General features: G+C 42.6%; 2 protein-coding genes across 12 annotated transcripts in view; one reads left to right on the forward strand and one right to left on the reverse strand.

Moving 5' to 3' along the window:
- BLVRA (biliverdin reductase A) overlaps window positions 1-13,927 on the reverse strand; it is a 38,026-nt gene extending 24,099 nt beyond the window's left edge. The window contains exons 1-2 of one of the 6 annotated variants that reach the window (XM_069007762.1): window positions 13,890-13,927; window positions 10,151-10,238 (exon numbers count right to left, since the gene is read on the reverse strand). In XM_069007762.1, the coding sequence (XP_068863863.1) occupies window positions 10,151-10,238; window positions 13,890-13,912 (111 nt within the window). In that variant the 5' untranslated portion in view covers window positions 13,913-13,927. Of the gene's footprint in view, window positions 1-3,328; window positions 3,650-6,554; window positions 6,749-9,231; window positions 9,309-10,150; window positions 10,239-13,889 lie in introns of those variants that run through there. The other 5 variants (XM_069007768.1, XM_069007765.1, XM_069007764.1 and 2 more) reach the window with 5 other exon arrangements.
- The window catches only part of COA1 (cytochrome c oxidase assembly factor 1), a 53,874-nt gene continuing 41,465 nt past the window's right edge, over window positions 11,854-24,262 (forward strand). For 4 of the 6 annotated variants that reach the window (XM_069007774.1, XM_069007769.1, XM_069007773.1 and 1 more), the window contains exon 1: window positions 11,854-11,920. The gene's annotated coding sequence lies outside the window, so the exon portion shown is untranslated. Of the gene's footprint in view, window positions 11,921-12,288; window positions 12,306-12,442; window positions 12,563-24,262 lie in introns of those variants that run through there. The other 2 variants (XM_069007771.1, XM_069007770.1) reach the window with 2 other exon arrangements.

Here is a 24,262-nt window from a genome sequence, read left to right on the forward strand (position 1 = left end):
CTCATTTTTTCTGCAATATTTTAGTGAACTGATTTAACAGTTACTCTTGTAAGAGAAGAGCTTTGTCCCCACCTCAAGTTCATGTCCCTAACTGCACCATTCCTTTAAACAGCCAAAGAGGTCACTGAACTCTAAAAAGAAGAGAGTGGCTTTACTGAACTACCACCATCCTGTTACAAAAAGGATAGGATATTGGATTTTAGAAGTAGTGAGGCTAAGGCTCTGCTAGGATGTAAGGCCTCAGGTGTAGAAATAGTTCTCTTGGGAAACAGGAATGGAATGTGCTGGGTGGGGAAGTAAGGAGTAGTGAATTAGCTGGGCATGGAGAACATGTCTAAAAGTAAATAGTTCTGGGTCGATATATGTGGCATGCAAGAGGGATTTCAGTGGTGGGAGTTCGTTGAGCATTATCTAAGACTAGACAACCATGCAGATGTATGGCTTAGGGTATGATTATCAATTGTTAATCCTTGTGATGTATGTTTTACTTTGAAAATTAAATTTTGTATGTGTGCCAATGTTTGAAACTGTATAAAGAGCTGAGTGAAACGATAGGCCTTCGGGAAGCCTGATTTGGGACACCAGTCCCCAGGTCCCCGGACCCTGAATAAAGCACCGCATAAACTAACTCTCTGTTGGTTTGTGTTTGTGGTCGGTGGGCAACAATCCTGTGCCACCAATAGTAACATAAATGCAATTTTAAAATGTAACAGCAACCCTGTTCATTACTTTATTCAGCCTTGCTCCTTTTAAAAATGTCTGTCTAAATCCCTTCTTCTCTCCTTACCTTCTGCTAACTAAACTCAAGAAAGCATTTTGAGGTTCTGGGAAAGAAGTCGACTGTGTAAGTTTAATAATTATTATTTAAGCCAGCCACATCTCAGGCATGATGCAAAATCAGTTCTAAATACAAAATTTATTTATCATTAGAAATGGAAAACACAAGGCACCTTACACGAATATGATAATCACAAACACCACAGGTAGGCATCTGTAAATTGTCACTATTTTATAGATGCCCACCTTTGACATTAGACCCTAAAGCTCTGTTCTTCCCTCACATGGTCAGACTTGTGTACGTAAAGGCAGAAGTGGAGCCTCAGCAGCTCAGAAAATGTAAATGACAACTGTCTGCAATAATCCATCCTTGGAGTCCACTCAGATCCACCAGTTTTGTTTAAGATCAAACTGAGCTGGACAAAGAATGTAACTGTGGCCAAACAACAGCTTGAGTCAGACTTAGAGATCACAAGCCATTTGACTACACTTGTTGTAAGGCTGGATGGCTTTTCCTCCTGATGAATTTTAGTTCTGCAGTCTGGAATAGGAAAGTTCATTCCAGATAGGCATATAAGCAAAACCAAGATAATGTAGGAGCTGGATATTAAAAATAATAATCATGAGCATGCAGTAAAAGAATGTACTTTGCACTTCTTTTTGTTAGAATAACAGAATGCTTGGGGTTGAAAGGAACTTTTAAGATCATCTAGTCCAAACCCCCTGCTACGGGTGTGATGTTTCCCTTTTTCAGCCACTGGGGCCTTCACCTGATTGCCATGACTTTTCAAATATGATGGAGAGTGACTTGGCAACTGCATCAGTTCTTCCTGCTCATAATGATTCTCTTGATGAAAAAGGCCACCTGTCAGTCTGACATCACATGGGCAAAAGATGAAGAGTCAACGTCTCATTTAGCAGTCATTTAACCAAAAGAAACTTGAACTCTGGGGTTATCCACACCTTCGTGCTTCCTTGGGAGCTGACAACTTAAGAGCATCTAGGATATGAGGACTTTCCCTCCTGTACTTCAAAGAGAGGAACATTTTGTTTCTGATATGACATGCCATTTGATGGTGGGAAGGTCTGGCCAAGCGAGAGGGATGGTAACACGCAGCAGACCAGCAGTTGTTTCTGAAAGGTGCTCTCTCTGAAAAAAGGTGCCTCATACATCTGCCGGGTACAAAATTGGGCCTTCTTCAAAGATAGCAGGGAATTAAGGCTGTGTCCTTGAAAGCAGTATCCTTTCTGATGAAGTCTTATCAGAAAAACTGGGCTCAGAGCAGCCAGAGGATTACATGGCCACATCCCCTGCTCAGAGGGCAAGAGAAGAAAGAAAGCTCTTATCTACCCTAAAACAAAGAACCAGCCACTTTAAGCCCTGTTTATATTATCATATAATACAGCTATTTTTATGGTTCTTTTGCTGTGTCTTCATTGTATCTATATTGTGAATATTACTAGGTCAGGCTGTCATCAGGACCAAGAAGAACTGGGTTGGAAACACATGGCAGAATACTATTATTTTTAAACAGTAAATAGAATCAGGCAAATGACCTATTTATTTTGAAAATATTTATTCAAGAGCCCTCAGTCTTAAGGTCTCATTACAGATGCCAGGCATATTGGGCTAAATGTATGGATAACTATTTCACTTCACTATGCAAGTAAGTAAACGCAAAATAGACTTCAAAAAACTAAAAGTCCAAATTAAAAACACATTTCCTAGGGCAAAGATTTTCAACAACTGCTGGGATTGGTTATCCTGACTTCTGGATGATAAACCTAAGATATCTCAGACAACTCCAGACTGCTTCTAACAGATACTGCACTCCAGGACTGCAAGTCCAAGTACGTCATACTTACCAAAAAAAGGCCTGCCTCTGTCTTACACTGAACAAGAATGAAAGTAGACAAAGCCCATGATCACCTCCAATGCCAGAAGTGTACCGCTCTGGTTTATAGCCTCATCACTTAAAAGTGAATTATCAACAGTACAGAATTCCTCTTTATCCACATTCCAATTATCTGAGTATCTGAGTTCTTCGCAGATTTTTGCCACTAAAGAATCAAAGCTTTAGAGAAAGACACAAACCAGGAATTAATTTGCCGTCTCTATCTAAATTTTATGAATCTCGTTTAATGGCAACAATAAAAACAAAAGAAAAACCCCCAACCTAACCACAAGCCCCCCCAATCCTTGATGCATTTGTATCTTCTGTCACCAAGACTAAACACTAAGCATAGAGAGATCTCTTCCAACATGTTGATCCCACTTCCAGCTGCACACAACTGGGCTGTGTCTGAGAAAAATCAGCTAATTATTCTGAAGACAAGTACGAGCAAGCCACCGAGGTCTCTATGTTCATCACCAAATAACAGACTAACCAGTCTCTGTTGCTAATCTGTGTCAGAGCCTGCAAAAGACAGTAAATACCGACTAAGGGCTGTTCTCCCTAGCAACAGAAAGGGTCACAAAGCTTTACCGCGTCTAGCATAGCAAAGAAACATCCATGACGTTTTAACTAGAGTGACTGTGGTCTCAACTTACCCGTCACATCCTGTACTCCTTCCTCCTCTCTGTTATTTGGGGATTATTCAATAATCCATGTTCTTTCTGGGAGCTTTTCTCTCCTCTCATTCACAGAACAGAGGTAATGACTAGATGATAAAGATGCCTTTGTACCTACACATGTCACTAAGAAGGAAAGCTAATAAATGCAGTAACATTACTTGAGCCATGAGAACTTCTAATTTTATTAGCCAGTGTTGTGCAGCCTTTAATTTAGCATTTAGGTTAGTTACTACGACAGGTACACTAGCTGCCCCAAACAGGCTCCTTTTAACTGGTTAATAATGCTATGCTGAAAAGATGAAAAAAAAAAAAAAAAAGAAACTTATTTTATGCTAATTGCTCAACTCATGTTGTTAAAGTGGTGGATTAGACTCATCTGGAGGAACAGGATTAGCAAATGCATTTCATTATCTTTTCCAGTCAGGCGTGTTTTCTGCAATGTTTTCTAATTAGCACAGTAGATCTCTGAGTTGAAAACATTAGTCTAAGAAACATTTCAGTTAGACAAGAAGCCAAAGCTCTTTTTGCTTAGAGAGGAAACAAGCCAAATTTATATTTATCTTTTTATTATAGTTGCACTTATTTTATAAAGTTTTAAGATGTAAGTCCCACACTTTGGCTTTACAGGCATGAGAACATTTGCCATGGTTCAAGGCCAGCTCCAGAGGCATGAGACAGCTCCTCAGCAACCTTTGTTCTGCTAAGTTACGACGGAGTGTGGATACATCCAGGGTGGGTTTTTGTTGATTTTAGTTTGGTTTTTTTTTCTCCTTTTTACTACAGGATTAAACTGCAAGAGTGCCTTGGCTTTCAGACTGTTTTTCTTTCCTAAGCCCCACTGCTTCCCCACTCAGTGAAGAAACCTTTTCAATGCCTCACGTAATAAGGTGCGCTATGAGCATAATGTAAGTTCTTTTACCACACTGAGCACTACCTGCAAGTTTCAGAAAGATCTACAGTTGCCTGGAAATTAGAAGTGAAAGTTATCCACAGTCCTGCATATGTTGGTGTTGCTGTACTGCTGTGTAAAACACAGGAACTCCTTCCTCAGGGCATTATTCTCCCACTACTACATCCATCCAAGCTCTGTTAGTTTCTCCATTTCTTACCAGCTTTGTTTCGTTTTATCTCCTGTTGCTTGACTCTGCTTACCTTTCCTAGGATGGCAGTGCAGACAGAGCTTCAGTGGACCACAGCAGTGGTAATGGGAAACACCCTCTGAAGCTTCCTACAAATCTGCACAACACAGAGTGCAATATTCTCTCTATAAGATGGATGAAACTGAGGTGACTTTAGAGGCATCACTAAAAAGCAAAAATGCCAACGTGCATTCCAGTCCTGCATCTTACTGAAGTCCTGACACCACAGTGTAAGATGGAAAGTGACTCCTGTTTTAATTTGAAAAGTGATCAGTTAATTTATCCATTTATCTTCACTTGTTTTGACAAGACCAGTTAATTTTTACTGCAGAGAGCAAAGTGGTCCTGTTCTCATCTGCTGAGCTTAGTTTTCAAATCTGTGGATACAGCAGATACTCTTCATGACAAAGAAAACACAAGTCTGCCCTTTGACATTTAAAATTAAGTCCCTTAGAGCTGAATGTGGTGGTCTTTTTGGCTCATTGGGTTTGGGGGTGAGGAGTGGGTGTTGAAACATCCAGTTAGCACAACTGGGAAAATAATGAGGACACTAAGAATAAGAAGTCAAAAACTACAAAGGTTGAGTCTCCCTTTTAGCTCTACAAAATAAGCACTGCCATTCTTTTAAGGGTAACACAAATGACACTTCATTGACTTAAACTTGAGCTGCTCACAAACAGTAACTCAGTTCACTCTCTGAAGAAACAGATTTGTACCAAAAAATAAGTTTCTTGACCATGTGGATGTAAACCCGGGAGGAGGAGTCCAGAATCATCAGCACTCCAGAATAAGGGTAGTTTCCTGATCCAATAGTAAGAAAGTTTAAAATATTTTACTATTAATTATTGTTATATTAATAATATTTAATTATTAATTTAATTATTATCTACGTGGCATGCACTGTTTGTGACAGTTTTTAGTAGGACTTTAACTAAGGCTATTTTATATATGCTGAAAATTATTAAAATATTAACCCATTGCTCTTTATATTACTAAGATTAAACTTCAAGTTGGATTTATGTTATTGAAACAGATTTGTCTTAATTTTCTCATTTATTGACACAAATGACAGAAAGATGTTCAAACACTACGTTATTGATTTTTGGCACAATGTAATTCTGTGTTCGCATCTGTAACCAGAGATACAAGAGCTGACAGACTACCTTTATTCCACAAAAATTAATTTGACAAGTCATTGCAAGGAATTGGATAAACATTATTTCACACAATATTAGTTCAATAAACTGTTGTCCTAATTAACACTCGTTGTTTGGGGTTTAACAAGCTCTTAACACAAAAGCTCAGAAGGATGCCAGGAGTTATATAAATGCTGAGCTTGCCTTTTCACTGTGTGTAGATTGAGCCTTGATGCATCTTTTTTCTTTTTTTTAGCTAGAGGTGATAGCTGTGACTAGAACATAAAGCAATTATTAATAAAGGTAATGTGTTTTATACACGGATTCTGTACCGCATCTGAGAACATAAGAATCACCTTTCTCCCACCAAAAGCTGTCTGAAATATGGCCCCACCACATCCCTTTATAAAAGGAAAATATTCTCACTCACTTTACACATGGGTAAACTGAGGTAATGGTCTGGTGTTTCAGAAGGGAGCATCAAGTAACTGCAGCAAACATGGATTTTCACAGGATTTGAAGGAAGCTCAGCACTTCTCAAAAGAAGTCCAGTTTTAGGAACGTTTTACATGACCTCTCACACTCTCATCATACAGTGCCCAGGCCACTCGAAGATGCTACTTGGCTACTTCCACATCATTTACAATGTACATCATTTACAGACTAGTACTCTGCTTCACTGCAACCTGCATATTATTTTTCCTTCCTCTCTGTTCCCCCTTCCCCAAGTGGTGGCCCGTCCCCTCTGGTGTGGAGGGTTTCTTTGGAGCAGCTAGGACAACGTGACTTGCAGGACTCCCCCAATCCGCCACAACCGAGGGGGAAACGCCGGTGGCCAGCAATCCTGGAGAGGCGAGGGACGGAAAACGAAAGCCCTGCTTCCAAATCCTAATTACAGTTAGCAGGGATTAAGTAATAACCACTAACCTCTTCAGCTCACAGAGGAGAAACGTGGTCCTGTTTAATTCTCCTCTGCTCCCTGCAGCTTCTTCTTATACAACGCTCCGCAGCTCCGGCATATCAGCGCCCGCACGCCCTATCGCTGTGGCGGCGGCAACACCCCCTCGGCCAGGAATCCAATAAGGCACTGCAGGGGCGGGCTGAAGCCAGAGGCAGCTGGAGCAGGCGCTGAGGCGGGGAGCTTTCGCTCAGGAAACACCCAGAAAGCTGCACGTGGCCAGCAAGGGGCTGGCACCTCCCCGGGAACCTGGGGAGGACACCCCTCCCCCGGCTGAGCTCGCGCAGGGGTCGCTCTGATGGAGGGTTTCCGAACTGATAAGCTACATATCAATAAACCCCGTTTATTTGCTTAATATGCTTCAGTAGCTGTAGCCGTTGAGAAAGAATAGAAAAAAAGGAATAGAAAAAAATATTGGGATATCTGTTGAAATCAGTCACAATGGAATGCTGAATTAACAGACCACAAGGATGTTTGGCAGAATGCCCAAGATAGGGCCAGAAGGAGGAATAAACAGGGTCAACTCATCAGTCTAAAGTCCTAACTGGGTGAAAGGTGTTTTTGGCAGGGGGAGAGTGAAAACACTGACTCACAGCCCACGGAGTCTAGAAACCCACTGACTCAAGAGGAGGAAGAAAATGAGCATGCAGAGTATTAACATAAGTAAAAGAATCACTTAACCAGTAGAATCACAGAATATTCTGAGTTGGAAGTGACATACAAGGATCAAGATGTCCAACTCTGAAATGAATGGCCCATATGGGGATTGAGCCTACAACCTTGGTCTTATCAGCCCATGCTCTGACCAAACTGAGCTAAAGAAGATATAATACTAATTAATGAGAGACCTATGCAACTTGTAGCCAATGAATACTGATACTTTTGTTTGCTAAAACATATAAATAATGTAAAGTTTTGATGATAGGGAGCTAGCCTTTTGCGGGTTACCACCTAGCTCCTTACTTTGCACAAACTAGAATAAAGAAATAGAGATTCCTCTCCTCGGTGTGTGAATTGACACTGCACACCAGGGAAGGAGCCCACGTGAGGGATAACAACCCCAGCCAGGCACTCCCAGAGCTCACTCATGCAATGGTTTGCAGACACTGCTACATCAGCAGTGCTTTTGTCTGCCGAGCTGCAGCCATAGGGTTTACGTTGCTGGATGAATCTGTGCTCAGGAAATTGGGAGTTTCAAGAGCACCAAGTGGTAAAGAAATCACTCTGTGCCTGGCTTTGCCCAAGCAGGAGGCATGCAGAGAGCAGCTATTGGGACAGCCCAGGCCAGGTGTTAGACAAGCTCTTACTCAAGACTATTTGCCTCCCTTTCAACTGGGACTGCTTCCTGGCAGGCAACATGCTATGCTTAAGCACTAGCTTTTCCTAGGAAATACACCTATTACCCAGATCTTACTCTCAGCCTCTTTACTTGCCATTTCTTATCTACATGCAACAGGACTTTCAGGGGGTTGGAAGATAAAAGCCTGTGCGGGTATAGCTACTTCCCTGAAGGCCAGTAGTTCCTGCAATAAACAGTGAGGATGGTCTGAATTCCATGGATCTTTCTACACCATGCTGACGGTGGGCATTCATACAGTACAACCTAAAGCTGTGTTACATTAGGACTACAGGTACAAAGGATAAAATTCTGTACCCTGTCATCTCAAACATAAAGTAAAATACCTCTGGAGAACCTTTTTTTTGTTTTGCACACAAGTGTGCTCAAGTCAACCTGTTTCTGGTAAATCTTGGAGTGTGCTGTGTAAAGTAGTCATACCAGAAAAAGCCCATCTTCTTCCCAAAGAAATTAAAAATTCAATGCCTCTCTGGATTCCTTAAATTCTTTATTCTAAAATTCTGCAGGTTGGGATTTTGAGACTGACACGCCTTTCTTTCCATATTTTCTCACTTCTGACCTGTTAACTTCCTCATCAGAAAGATTACAGGAACTCACTTGGCCTCCTCCCAGCCACATTTTTTTTGCCAGAGTCACATTTACTGAGCCAGTTATGAAGTTTTAACGATTGCAAAGCTTCCGTGGGCTAACATAGCTTCAACTGCACATAAGGTTTGTGATGACATTACTATGCTAGTTGTTTCAAATAAGTTATAAGACGTTTCAAAACTCATTCCATCCCCTCTCAAACACATTGTATTACCATAGGCTAAAGCACAAATTATACCTCAGCAGCTTTAATTACAATTGTTACACAACTGAAATAAGGAGGAGCTCCAGAAAGTAACTGAAAAATCATATACAAAAGTAATAAAAAGGAAGTTTAAGGTCCGAAGGTCTTCAGCAAATGTGTGGTATTACACAAAGGAGGATTGGCAGACCAGGAGATACAATATTTAAACATCTACACCGTGAGTTCAACATACAGCACAGTTAATGACTAGCATGTGACTGTATGCTTAGCATAAATTATTGAATCAATTAGCACGTGATAGAAAACCATAATGCATAGCAGAACATATGAAAGAATGCATATGGGAGGGATTAGAGGCAGATGTAACTCAGAGCCCTTGGATTCAGTAACCATGCTCCTATTTGTACAGCCACGTGATCTACAGGATGTGGGACCTGTTCAATTTCATCACTAATCTTGTAAAAAAAAAAGAAAAGAAAAAAAAAGAAAAACCCACCTACTTTCCAAATGGATCAGATCCCAAAACCAGATGGAAGTGGCACAACACACAGCCAAGCAGGAGGGCACAGCTGCCTCTTTCCACCACACCTGTAGTTAGGTTAGCTTAAACCAGTCCTGTACCTACCTGCTGTTTGACCCCTCTATACAGGGATACTTGAGCTCCGTCTGCCAAAGGATTGTTTATTTATTCAGGCAACTAGAAAAAAACCCCAACATTTAAATGAGCTCCAGACCTGGACAAGATGGGGGCTGGGAGTGGTTCCTCCAGTGGTGGAACAAGATATGGGCTCTGAAGGAGTCATTTGTGGCTGTGAGATGAGTGACCAGCATGAGCTGGGTCCCCAGGGTGGTGACAGTGTGCAGGGGAAAATGCCAGCCTGGGAAGAAGCAACAGCAAATAGCCCCCAGCATGGACATAGTAATACCGGTCTCTTACACCAGCTGTCTCTCCTTCCATATGGATATAGCAGAGAGGATATCTATAAATAATAAGTACCTTTCAGGACCAATAAAGCTTCACCAAAATTGGAAGGGTATTACACAGCTTTCATCATTGCAAAATTACCAGGATAAAGGGCCAGCGGGAGTAGTTAGGGCAACAGAGGCATAGCTGGGAACTGAAGACAAGATTTTTGGCACAAAATCTTTCTTCAGGTCTGAAATGTATGAAATAGATTTTTCAGAGAGTAATTAGATATGTAGGAGTCAGACCACCCTGAAGGTAAAGGCAACCAATTTTCACAAAGAAGGGACAGTAGTAGAAAGGCAGGGCAGGATGAGAGAAAGAATTTTAAAAACCTGCAGCTTTGCATACAAAACAGTCTCTTAACAGGGCTTCTTAGGAGTGTAAGAATAAGTGAGCCGTTCACTCCCTTTTTTTTCTGTATTTCTCGTTGTCTCTTTTTTGGTCATACCTGCACGTCCTTTTGTTCTGCTGATTGTCTTTCCATACCATGTTTCTCCCCACTCTCACCTTCCACAATTCCAGCGCTGTTACAAGTCCTAGAAAGCAGATGTTTTAATTTACTTCAGCTACAATGTAGCAACCTCTCACTTGTCAATATTTTGTCAGGAACAACTAAGCAAAGCAATAATGTAATCAGCTCCTGCTGGTAGAAGTTGACTGGACACTACTGGAAGCTTGCCATGGGAAGAAACAGTTTTATTTGGAAGAATGAAATAGTAGATAGTATTCCACTAAATCACAACAGTAAGGCAAAAGGTGTAAATAAGCAGCTGGAAGCTACTTGGATAACAGAACAAACTGGCTTGGCAACAGCCCTGAGAATAATGCCTGACTCAACTCCTCAGCCAGGAAGCACATACAGTAAATATCAAAGCAGGTAGGATGCACTAAGGAACAGCAGCAGAACACACTCTGATGTTATAGGTACTCATCATTTAATTTCAGATGAATCAAAACCATGAGCCAAGGCGTGGTATCATGTAATCCAGCAGTGCTCACACACTTTACAAATGCCACAGCCTAAGTGCTGAGCTCAGGGACAGTGCTGGACAGCTTGCTTAAATAAACTCCAAAAGGGACACCAGCTTACATGGAACAATGGAGATGGATAAATCTGGAATGAAGAAGATGAACTAAAGACAGCAGTGATTAAATTAAATATTAATATCTCTGTGTGGAATCAGATGGCCAGATTAGATCCAGAATTATCTTTGGGGACTACTGGACAGACACTGTTGGTTTTTTCAATTTTATTTGACTGCACAAGAATGATTTTATGGTGTCCCTTGGATCAGGGCTTGTCCTGGAAAAAATAATAACAAAACACCACAAAAGAAAGCAGATCCCTGGCAGCAAGCTCAGGTGTGGTCTGGATGACCAGTGTGGAGCTGAGAGGATGTGGATTGTGGGGAAGCCTGTTCAGCAGCACTGTCTGGGGACCGCACCTGTCTCTTCACAGGCTTCCCGCAACTCACCATGCAGCCGAGGCCATGGTTACGGGACACCTGTCACCTCCAGTGGGGCATAGACCCTCAACCCTGCCATTGAGAAGAGGGACCCTTGGAAAATGCTGCTTGAGGCACAGCCAGCCCCAGCACTGCCGTGACATGATACCACAATATAAGAAAATATTAAGCTACTGAAGAGTGTCCAAAGAAGGGCAACCAAGATGGCAAAGGGCGTGAGGGGAAGCCATCTGAGGAGCAGCTGGGGTCACTTGGTCTGTACAGTCTGAAGGAGACTGAGGGGAGACCTCATCAGAGTCTACAATTTCCTCGTGATGAGGAGGGACAGACACTAATATCTTTTCTCTGGTGACACGACCCGAGGGAATGGCCTGGAATTGTATCAGGGGAGGTTTAGGTTGGATATTAGAATAAAGTTCTTCCCCCAGAGGGTGGTTGGGCACTGGAACTCCAGCTCCCCAGGGAAGTGGTCACAGCACCAAGCCTGACGCAGTTCAAGAAGCATCTGGACAACGCTCTCAGGCGTGGACTCTTGGGGCTGTCCTGCGCAGGGCCACGAGTTGCACTCGACGGTCCCTGTGGGTCCCTTCCGACTCAGGAGACGCTGTAACACCCGCGGCTCCCCCGCGGCTCCCCCGCGCCATTCCCAGCGCCTCCCGCCAGCGCCTCCCGCCAGCGCCCCCTGCCGCGCCCCGCCGGCACCGCAGCAATGGCGGCCCCCACGGCGCCCGCGTGACTCCGACGCCGCTGCCGTGAGTGGGGTCGGGCAGCGAGCCCGGGGCGCGGCCAGGGCGGGCCCCGCCGCCGCTCCCGCCGGCACCGCCGCACCCCAGCGAGCCCCGCTGCCCCTCCCGGCGGGCTCGGCCTGGCGCAAAACGGCGGCGCGGGGCGGTCGGGGCCTGGCGGAGGCGGCAAGGGGCGCGGGAGGGGGTTCGTACGCGGGGAGTCCCGTCGGGGCTCCGGCCACGGCAGCGCCGCAGTGACGCGGGGAGCGGCGGGCCCCTTCAAAGGCGGCGGGGGTCAAACCAGGGGCACTGAGCGGTGGCATCTCGGGGAAGGCAGCAGTGCCGTGAGGCGAGTAGGGGCTTGCTCAGTGACCCCGAGAGCCTGAACACATCCCTTCGGGCCCTGTTAATGGTAATTGCACTTGAGATACATCTCGGCCGCCTTCAGAAGAGGGGTGCAAGGCAAATTTATCTAGCAAGCTACAAAGAAGGCCTGATACACAGAGAATAATCAGAAATGTGGCAGAAAACATCTCTTGTTGCTTAAAACAGGCACAGGCCCACGGTGCTCTGTTCTGTGGGGAACTTGGTGGCAGGAGCACAGCCAGAGGAAATGTGAAGAGGTAGGGCGAACATAAAGCAAGTTGGTTGCAGTAACTCATCCACATGGTAAGGAATCTACAGTCAGATTTACTTTGTTATTCAGCTTGTGGAGCGACCAGGTTATCTTGAGCAGGTTTCATGTTCAAACACTGCTATGTTTCTTCATAAAAATTGGAACTTTCCTGTTAAAGTCTGCTGTGATCACTGAAGGGAACAAGATTTCCCCTACCCCTTCTTATTAGTGAGGCTAGGTGCTCCTGCTTTCCAGCATAGTTGGTTTCTTTCTGCTCATTCACATGAACTCTTTAAGTGCAAGAAGAGAGCATGTAACATGAAGTATAAGAGTGGCCTGGGTTGCTTCTTTTAGAGACAGTTTTTGACGAATTGAAGTGTTGAAACAAATTTTTAAAACCCCTAATCCAGCCTCAAAGGCTGGAGTAATAGCAGGCTGCGGCAGCAAGGTGGCCCTGTTCCACCGCCCAGCTGAACATCGTGCTGTACCTCTTGCATCAGGCTTTTTTAAAAGTTGGTTTTTCCAGTGCATCAAGGCTTTCTGGACATGGCAGGCACTGCAGCTGCACAGTCCAGCAGTAGGATGGGAAAAGTGGCATGAGCACCCCCGTTCCAGCAGCAGCTCCTCAGACCTGCACTTAAATCCAGTGTTAAACTGCAACTACTCTTTGTTTTGAGTCTAAGCTTTGACTCAAATTTGAACAGTAAACCGATGTTTCATGATGTGTCAAGGGTTCTCAGACTTGACTGGGGGTGTGGTAGAGAAAGATGCATGCATGTTGACAGATAACAAAATACTGCCTTCCTGCTTAGAGATCCTTTAGTGCTAGTTAAGACTTGGCAAAAGTTGCTGCCCTCACTATCTCAACTTAATTAAGTGCTGAAATATCCCACATCAGCCAAATTCCATTAAACACAAAGTGCAAAGAAAAGTTATCTTAAACAAGCAACATACCAATTGTAAAGTTGTTGCATTTATTCCGCCGAGGAAGAAAGGATTCTCATCAAGAGGGGGGTGAAGAGGTTAGCTAAACTTAATGTGTCATTTTTTTGTTAGATGAGCTTTAACTTAGACTACTGTAAATTGAATGAAAAAACATGAAGAAGGGAGATAAGGAGCTTTTGGGATTAAAAATAAAAATAAACCCCAAAGCCGTCATTACTGTCTTACAGCTTTTTCTGAGTAGTACTTCGCTCTTGCAGTTCAGAAATTAATGAAGTGTGCTTGGATTATTGCTGAGTGTATTTTACTTCAAAGCTGGTTATTCCCCAGAAGTCAGAGGCTTTGCATGTCTGTTAATACAGTACTTTCCAGGCCACTTTTCTAATACAAACTTCGGGGTTTTGACTCAGTTCCAGAGGAGCAAAATAACATCCTTACCTTTGCAGCTGTGACCACAACATAAAATCAAGCAGGAAGAAGAGTTGATGCTGGGGGTTGTTTTCGCTACACTTAAGGCACTTAGGAGCTGGAGCTCACTCAAAGAGATGGGCCCACGCACACCCTTCCTAAGCAACGCGGCTGTGAGGGCACTTGGCCTTTCTTTTATACCTGCCCCAGTTTAGCCAGCACAGGTGAATGCAGCTTATCTGTTGAACAGCACAAGTCCCTCCATGTGGGCATTGCTGTCACACAGCAGCTTCCCCCATTTGCCTGTGCTGCCTTACCCAGGCTGCAGCACAGTCTTTGGAGCAGCTCCAAGGACGGTTTGGTGGCAGCCCAGCTTGTGGTTGTTCTGAGAATTAGGAGGAGGCTCTAGACACAGATCTGAAGGCTGGCTGCATCAGCTCTAGACAACTTTTTTGTGTAGACCTCTCTGCTTGTCCCAGCTATACAAGTGCCACTAAAACAGAAGTCAACAAGTGATGTGTGTGAATACCTATTTTGAAATGCTTGCATATTCAAGCAAGTGGGAGGGGAGAGGGGGAAGAAAGGCACTTAGCCGGATTTTTCTATTTCTCTGTACTGCTGTTAGTGACTCAGTCTACAGTTTTGAGCTGTGATTTTGCATAACTGAGGAGGTTGCAGAAAAAGGCTGTATTATGTCTCAGTTTCTGGAAGGAGCAGTTAACGTGACCATCAGGCTAGTGTGGGAGCTAACCTCTTGAAGATGCAGTTTTACTTTTTTCTCCTTAGTATATTGTAAGGAATAGAAAGTTCTTGAGAGTATACTTCTGAAAAGTTACCTGAAACACAAGAGTACTGGAATGTTAGTAAAATTTTAAGTTATCAGTTCAGCATTACTTCTTAGTCTTTTCCCTGTTGTGAGCCACTTGAAAAAGCATCACCAGGTACTTTATACTGACATTTGTCTTTTAGCATGTTTCAGGCATCCTTTCTGGTATTAGAATATCTTAAGTGGCAGAATACTTTCATCTGCTGTGGTGCAGTGGTGGTTTTTTAGCAACTGCACAGCAGTAATAGCAGTTGAATTTAACCACCCCCACCCCCTTTTCCCAGGGCAGAGTAATTCGCTTTTCTTGGTGTTTAAGTGTTTTCACTAAGTGTTTGCATAGCATACCACCAGCTAAAATACACAGTCCCTGTTTCCTGAGCTGTCTCAGAGTACTCTGCATATCTTCAGTACACAGCAGATAATAGGGGCTTTGCCATGCCTTTCTTACCCCTCCCTACACCAAATAAAAAGTCAATCCTGCTATTAATTTGATCACTACACTGAACATAGTAAACTCAATTATCCATTACATCAAAATGTATTCTGCCATCATGTCATTAGACCTCTTATAGATCAAACTGGAGGCAGTGAACAGGGAATGTTTTCTTTTTTCCTATCTGTAGCTGTATCTGCTTTGAAGATTGACTTTGTAAGCTTCTCCCATTAACTAACAAAGAGATAGAAATCTTCCACATCCCTGTGTGCCTTCTCCAGATGTGGATTAAGTTCATTAATGGCAACAGTAATCTCCCAGACTGTCTGACAGGTGGTGATCTGTGCACCAGCACTAGTGCAGATTCTCACTTTGATGATGTTAAATAAGTGAGCGGCAAGAGCGTGGGCTTGAAGCAGATTGTCTCCAGGTACTGCACTTTGACTTGAACATGAAGTTTTCAGCTGGATTACCAGAGGCTGCACCACCAGTGAATGCTCAACACTCTCCACAACTCATAGGTGGGAAAGTCTGTGAGGGCAGGCAAGAGCCAACCTAAACAAACCACATGCACAGAACCCATAGTAGGAACACAACCCTCAGCATCAGGTATTTTCATTCGCACACTCATGCTTATTCCTGATATAGACATAGCCAGCAGTAATTCTAAGAATCCAGTCTAGTATTAAAATAGTTAAAATTGACATATTGAACTCCCTGAGAAGGAAGACCCATAAGAAATGGGAATGAATCTCTATAGGGAAATTTGATCCAGCAGAAGTCTAATGCATTCCCAAAGACCTCACACCACTCCTTTTCAGTCTTTTAGCACTCTTCAACAGCCCCTACAACTGGTTGTGTGGTATTGGTGAACACCACAAACTGAAGGTGTAAACACAGAATGATACACCAAGATCTGGACTACTCGAAAAGACATGGTCATCTGAACAACATTCATTTTAATGTAACATGAGAGATCCATCACCTGAGACTTGGAAATGTATGTAGGGTACCTGGCAGGTAGGAGAAAATAAAAAGATACTCAGAGTACAGAGGCATTTGTGGATACAGAGTGACTAAACTGCCAAATGATAGTTCAGTTTGGCAGGTTATAAGTAAGTAGAAGGAATGCAAGTCTTGCCAGAGATAAAAATAAATGTATTTGCCCTGTTCATAGCACAAGAGAGCAACAAAAGAAGTTTTAACATTAAAACCAGGCACAAAAACATAAGTTAAAAGGTTAGAGAACTGCAAGAACCTGCTCTGGAAAGCATCTGAGATGAGTGATTAGGACTCATTTGATACGTTTAGAGGAAATTCAGATACTTTCCATACAGGTGCAGGTTTTTTAGAGATTGCTGCTGGGCTGCTGTTCAGCCTGCTTGGGAAAAAAGCATAAACCAGTAGGAAAAAGCCAGGTAAAAAGTCAAGGATAATGTACATGGACACACAGAGAGGCAAACAAGTCATGAAATACCTTATTAACAGGATGGGTTTTTTTCCTGATGTCTAAATATGAAGAACAGTATTATCTTGAAAATCCTTCATGTCTTGTCAGCAAAATGCAGACAATGCTTAGTCTTATGTATAGCCTTGCTTACTCTGATCTCTGGTATAATTTTCTTCTGGCCCCTCCACGAAATGGAAACCTCTTCAGAATACGTAGTTAGCATCTCTTCAGTGGCCTTCCCTGTAAGTACCCATGCCAAGAAGCTGACAGAATGATTTTTCCTCTGTAGTGCCTGCTCACCATTATCTCCAGCCATAATAAAGACAGACTTTGGAGAAGCATTGGCCTTATTTGGTGGTACTGGTTGTCCAGTATCTTATTAATGAACATTCTGAGGAAAGGGACACATCCTACCTGTTTACACGAGTGACACAGCACTGTTTTCACATGACTTAAGTATCACACATTTAACTTCTGGTCAATAAAATCTTTAGGCTTGAATTTTTGCCTTGGCACCTTAATACCATCTCTCCTTAGGATCCCGAGAGCAGCAACATGATGTAGGTCATACACCAACAGATTTTGACTACTGAGTTTAGATGGAAGAATGATGTTGCTTATTCCAGTAGGACTGGAAAGCAACTGTCAACACTTAGAACTACAATGTGAGCTGCCATGTGAGTTATTAGAGCTGCAGCTATCTAAGCTTAATGCTGGCATCCAGGAACATTTCCTTGGATTTTACTGGACACATACATTTGTGGGCACAGCTGTACAAGCACTGAGAGAGAAAACTACGAGCCTACATGCTTCAGAGCCTGCACTACAGTTAAAAACATACAGCATGCTAGCACAAGTGAAAGGGAGAGCTGCTATGTGCAACTTGATCATTACATTTGGTCTACCAGTTACATAGACACAAAACTGCTTTACAAGTGCTGGTTTGCTGTAGTACATTTCTACACGTAGAATGGTTAGAGAGCCCACCTTAACAAATGCTTTAGAATAAATAGGGCTTCTAAGATTTCCTGTGCTGAGTAGGAGTACATTAAGAAGATGGAAGCCATCACACACCGCTTGGAAAAGGGTAATTAATAGCTTACCAAGAGCCCCATACATACCACAGTCTTCAATCCTTATCAAAACCAAAAATGTATCAAAATTTGAAGTCTAGAACATTTTCACTTAGTTTCCTACCTAGAGTAGCTGTAGGCTCCTGCTTTAAAGTGGCTCTTCTTAATACTAGAAGCTCACAGGTACCTTCTCTCAAATTTTGGTGCCTCTCCCTTGCTATTTTTTTTAACCTTTCTTCTTTGAGCCTCACAGGTGCAAAGCTTTCAGTTGAATTACTCTGCCTTATCCAGAAGTGGTGAGGAACATGTTTCTCTGAATCTTAATCTTGCTAGGTATGAAAGACTAATGCTTAAAAATATAAGTTGCCTGAATTTCTGTTACTTTGGGAGTTTGGAAGTTTGGTTGGTTGGTTTGTTTTGATTTGTTTCTCTAGTCAGAATTCCACAGAATTCTGAGTAATGAGTTGAACTCCAGAGGTGTACACTATTAAACACAGGATGTTTGCTTCCCATGTTTATTACAAAATCTACAGTGATCTCCACACAGCTTCCATTTAATTGGAGTTTTGCCACCAACTTAAATAGGTAGCTCAGGTCCAAGTTCATTAACAGAATGGAAAGGTTTACTCCAAGTGTGGGATGTAGTAGAAAGATTAGAAGCTGAGCAGTTGCCTTTATATGGTGAGCATGCCTGAGCTTGATGAGGTTATTTCCTGAACCTAAACTATAAACAAGGAACCGTGCAAAGTTGCAAACCTGCGTATGGGATGCATCTGCTGGAAATTATGACAAAAACTAACAATCTTCACCTCACTGAAGTCAGTGAAACATTTTCTGTACTTGATTCGAGCCAGGATTTTGCTGTAGGCACTTACACTTTAACTTTGCAGGAATTAATGCACACTGCACAGTAAATACCTCTGAAAAATGTCTTGGCTCCTCTCCTCCCCAGTTCTCCCTTTTTCTTTAGGCTGAGTTCTAAATTGGTTTCCTAAACCTTTTCTATCTCCATTCCCCTTTTTCAATCAGAAACTGAACAGATATCCTTTCAGCATTCTGCTTGAGCAACACCAATGGCATCACTTTTACACTGTATTAATCATGATGCACAATAGTATGATGTCTTCCATCAGAATTTCAAAGCACTTAACAAATATTAATTAAGTATTGCGTCTCTGTGAGGTATGTAAGTAATTAATTTTATAAGCCAATGCCATTTAAAGGAGAGAGAAGGGTGGATTCTCATCTTAGTGCATAGCCTCTTACTCGTTTACAGTTATTTTCTTCCTGGGTGTCTAGACCTGAAATAAATTCCTTATGCAGCTTTTGTAATGGTCTCAGTCACAGGAACAGTTGTGAAGCTTAACTGCAAAACACCTTTCGTGTTTCCATTATGTGAAAGCACATCCTCTCAAATTCATTGTCAAATGTAATTGTGGTAAATCAAGTCAGTAGAGAAGACAGGTGAAGAATTTGAGACTTAAGCTCCAGCCCTGCCTTCATTTCATCAGAACAGGTGTTCCTAAACTTTTGGTGTCCTATGTTTGCTTTTGTGCAGGTAGCAAAGGACTTCCTAGATGCTGCAGGCTTCCTTTTCCCAGACACATTTACTCTTTGCACCTGGAAATCACATTAGGCAGATTTTGAGGGCTTCATAAATTTGTCTGGGCTTTCCAGATGTGTGATAGCTGTAGAGAGCAGACACTTCTGAACTGGTTGCTGCATGCCTGGAAACTCTGGGTGTCAGCACTGTGAGCATACACAGCAGTTACAGGACATGAAGCCCCTCACAGAAGAAGCTCTGTGTGTGTGCTGTGCTGACCAGCCATGCATATGAAGTGCAACACATCAGAAACAGCAGACTTGATGTAGACATATCATGCAGCTTCTAAGGCTGTACAGTCAGCCCCATGCTTTCATGGGGGAACTACACAGTTATTTGCATATAGATTATACATCCCCTGCTCCTGTGTGTTGCAGCTGCTGCATATGTACACAGCTTTTTCTACCCATGAAATCCTCTGCAGACCTGTGGGATTTCTACTGCTCTAGTTTGCACCCTGATATACACACTCCTCCAAAGAACAGGACCCTTACTTGTTCCACTTCTTTCAATTCCCCCTTCCCTTCTAATAATAAGTTCTTGCAGTAAGACAGTTCTTCCATGAGACACCCTCAGACAATTTCAGTTTGCACAGAAGAGAAGTGGCAGTCCCCAGTCCTTTTTCCATCCCCAGGAGTCCTTGGTCTTGGTAATTCTGCTGCTTACCATGCTGGCTCTGACATGTTGGATCTGTTCATTAGCTGCTTTGACCTATTAGCCTGGAAGAAAAACAGCAGAAAGATTGGCAGCTTTCTCTGGCATAGTGAGGTAAATAGCTGACTACATGACAGATGTGACGTAGAGGATCAGCAAATTTGCCAGTGATACCAAGCTGTGAGGTGTGGAAGGAAGTGATGACACTTGGCAGGCTTGAGAGGTAAGCCTGTGTGAAACTCATGAAGTCCAACAAGGCCAAGCACAAGGTGCTGCAGATGGGTTGGGGCAATCCCAAGCACAAGCAGGCTGGGCAGAAAATGGATTGAGAGCAGCCTTGGGGAGGAGTTGGGGATGTTGGTTGACGAGAAGCTTGACAATTGTACTTGGCAAGCTTGGCAATGTGTACTTGCAGCCCAGAAATCCAGTTGTGTCCTGGGCTGCATCCAAAGCAGCGTGGCCAGCAGGGCCAGGGAGGGAATTCTGCCCCTCTGCTCTGCTCTCATGAGACTGTAGAGTGCTTTGTCCAGCATAAGAAGCACATGGACCTGTTAGAACAGATCCAGAGGAGGGCTACAAAGATGCTCAGAGGGCTGGAGCACCTCTCCTGTGAAGACAGGCTGAGAGAGCTGGGGGTGTTCTGCGTATAGAGAAGAGAAGACTCCAAGGAGACCCTGGAGCAGCCTTCCTGTACCTAAAGGGGACCTTAAAAAGCTGGAGAGAGACTTTTTACAAGAGCCTGTGATGATATGACAAGGGGGAATAGTTTTAAACTGAGAGTAGGTTTACATTAGATATTAGGAAGAAATTCTTTACTGTGAGGATGTTGAGGCATTGGAACAGGTTGTCCAGAGGGATGCTCCATCCCTGAAAATATTCAAGCCCGGATTGGATGGGGCTTGAGAATCCTGATCTAGTGGGTAGCATCCCTGGCCGTTGCAGGGGGTTTGGAACTGGGTCATCTTTGAAGTCCCTTCCAACCCAAACGTTTTCTGTGATTCTATGATCAGGGGAGTACGGAGCTGTTGCATGTGCAGCTGGGAGGATGGCAAAGAGACTGAGAGACCTGACCTCTCACTTTTGCAAGTGAATAGTTAGATCAGCTTAGCTGCCTGTGAAGTGGTAATTTGATTTGCTTCTTTTACAGAGCAGAGGTCCTACATTGCCTCTTTTTCTCTTCTCCCTGGAGATGTCATTCAATCTGGGAAAATTTGAGTGGATTCACAGTTTTTCATCACAACACCACATAAGAATCATATATTTGGAAGGATTATCAAGGATTTTCTACATTGTTTACCTACAGGCATTTGCCTTTAAACTTTCTCCCATATGTTTCTGTGGCCTCACACCAGTTGGGTTGTTTTTCACTGCTATTCGTATGTTGGAGGCTAAAACCATTGCTGTAATCATGTTCATAAGCCTCTATGATTTTTAAACATGCTTATTCTGATTCTATGTTATCCTTAAAAAAAACTTTGAAAAAACTTTGAATGTCTTCCTCTGGTGAATTAGTTTCAAAATTGTACCTAAAGCTAAATACACCTCCCATGTTGTGTGGAAACTGCTTTGAAATTAAACAGAAATTTGAGAAGCTTCTGTTGGCTGCCTCAGAGAGTGTCAAGCACATGAAATATTCCTCCCACCCCCCTGGAAAATTAAGAAATAAATAAAGAAATATTTTTTTTTCCCCTACTCCCTAACTTCCAGCTAGATTTGAACTGGAAGAGCAGAAAATCACACCATGATGAAATTCTGATTTTTCTTCAGTATTATTTGAGAAATGAGGGAAGACTTCAGTGCATTAATAAAGCAGTTTAGACACCCGTCTGCCACAGTGGTGGAGCTCAGAAGATCAAAAGAACATCTCATCTGCTTGACACACACACACACCCAGTGTTCATTCATTAATGGCATACTTCTAGCGTAGGTTATAACTGTACACATAGTACAACAAAGCAGTGCTATGAAGTTCCCTGTCCCTAGGGAACAGAAGGAACAGAAAAAATTGTCTGGTTGATTAAAGCATTCTCAGCAGCTGAGAACATCCCTAACACTGACACGTTTTACTGTGAACTTTGAAAGAGTGGGGAGAATAACTGCACACCACCATCTTCATTTGATGGTATTGTTCAGAATGAATCCCCCACTGGTAGAATAATCCCCGAAAAAAGGCGTTCTAGCTTTCAGAAGTCATGCACTCAAAGCATACACAGTGGGGGGATGTTGTAGTATCAGTGCTCCATAAAATATGCACAAATTGGTTTGGGGTTGCCCATCTGTTTTGGTGACAAAAAGCGAAGGTCTAGATATGTATGTCTTAAACCAAATATGACCCATTTCAGGTTCTGAAGTAAAACAGAGTTCATCCTTCCCTGACAGAGGAAAGAGACAAAACCCATTGTGTTTTTCCAGATACTTATTCCATAGGGTCTCTAGTCTAAAGACCTAAACTTATCTGAAAAGCAAAAAGCCTATGGTGGGGGGGATTGGAACTAGACAACCTTTAAGGTCCCTTCCAACGCAAACCATTCTATGATTCTATGATTTGCTTATTGGTTTTGCAATTTTAGAAAATAAATTTTCTCACCTCTAGTTTAGGAAAATCCCAGTGTAATGAGGTTAACTGGGTGGATTCCAGATCACACTCATTCCTTGCATGGTAGCATTGACTTAGTGGCAGAGCACCAGAAATTAATCTGGCCCTTTCTCTCCGTGAAAGTGAAAGTGTGTTAGGCAGGCATTTCAGAGTGCAGGGTAATGTGCCTTTGGATCTTACACAGCTAATCCTCTTTATACTTTGCTGACTGTAACCTGCTTAGTCTTACATGAAATGTATTCGTCGTCTTTTCCTGAGCCTGGTCCAAAATCCTGTTGAAGTCAGTGGAAAGAGTCCAGATATTTTTTCAGTAGTTTTGGAGCTGACTCTATATGAACAGCTGGTGTAGCACTGAATCTTCTAGTTGAAAGACAAGGAAAATAAGCAGCACCAAACCACATTGGACTCAGTGCTGTATTAAACATATAAATGAAAGTAATGTGAAACTTGTAAAACCAGACTGGACAAAACACTCTGAAACATGCTGCAGGGAACAGTCTAGTGCTAGCAGGGGAATAAGTTAGCTATTTAATGATTTCTTTTCCATAGCTTTTACTTTTCCACATATTCTGTAATGTAACAGTACTTTTTTCTCCTTGGGCAAATAGCTGTCAGACAGCAGCACTGGAATGAGAACATATGTAGTGTTTGCTTTTATCTTACATTACAAAAGAAGTATGAATACCTTGTGTTATTCCAAGTATAAAATTACAGGTGTCAAATCATTTGGTGCTTTAAATGCTGTGCCAGAAAAGTAATCCAGTAAAAATAAGCTATGTCCTGTCAAAGCTGAGCAGTTAATATTGTTATTACAATTTCTTGCATGGCTCCAGCAGTGTGAGGTGGCCCAAAACAAGTGTAAGAGACCAGCAAGAAACTTGTCTGGAATCACCAAGAGCATAAAAAGACAGGAGGATGGAAATGAGGTAAACCTAATGGCCCAAAGTGAGAATCTGCCTTATCTGATTTACAGTTGGTTTGAGCTTTAAAAATGCTGTTAAACAAAAGCTGGTTAACATTTTAGGGGCTGATTCTTACCTAGAGATCCCAAAGAGTTAAATTAAAGAATGATTTGTGCTTGGTTCTGGGTAAGTATGTGGTTGACCCTCTGTCCTAAGGAGTGTACTATTTAAAAACTGGAAGAATATTTAGCTGAAAAGGTTGAAGAATTTTATCATCTCCACATTACAGGTGGGAGTGCAAAACAGGGGTGAGGAAGTTTTGGCTGGATTACAGTTGGGATCTGAGTTGTCTGTGGCAGAGAACCCCTATGTCCTGTCAAGTGCTTTTCAAACAAGCCCATCCATACTTAACGGTGGTATGGATGTGAAGTTGTGAGTGATTGTATGTGGTGAAGTTTGCTGCAGACCTGAAGTGAAATAGGAGATACAAGAGCAGGTCATAGCAGAGCACAACATGAGGTTTTGGTATGTGAATTTCTCCTCAAAAGATCATGAAGAGCCACACACACTTTATGCAACTTCTGGAAATTAGGTTAATACTTTTGTTGTCCATTTCACAAAAGCTGGGACAGAAGAAATTTTATATAGTAGATTATGTCTACTAGGGGGCAGAAGAATCACTGTGTTTAATACTCTTTTTCAGGACTTCAGAGCTACAGTGAAACCTGGACAGAGACAGCCTGATTTGCTAAATTGGGAACATGCTGCTTCAGTCAGTACTGATGTTAGGAAGCTAATTAAAGGACATAGCAGCTGACAAATGAATCTTTAATCCCTGTCAAATCCCTTAAGTTTATCACCAGTGT

The sequence above is a fragment of the Aphelocoma coerulescens genome, chromosome 2, assembly GCF_041296385.1.
Source record: "Aphelocoma coerulescens isolate FSJ_1873_10779 chromosome 2, UR_Acoe_1.0, whole genome shotgun sequence".
In the NCBI taxonomy this organism is placed as follows: Eukaryota; Metazoa; Chordata; class Aves; order Passeriformes; family Corvidae; genus Aphelocoma; species Aphelocoma coerulescens.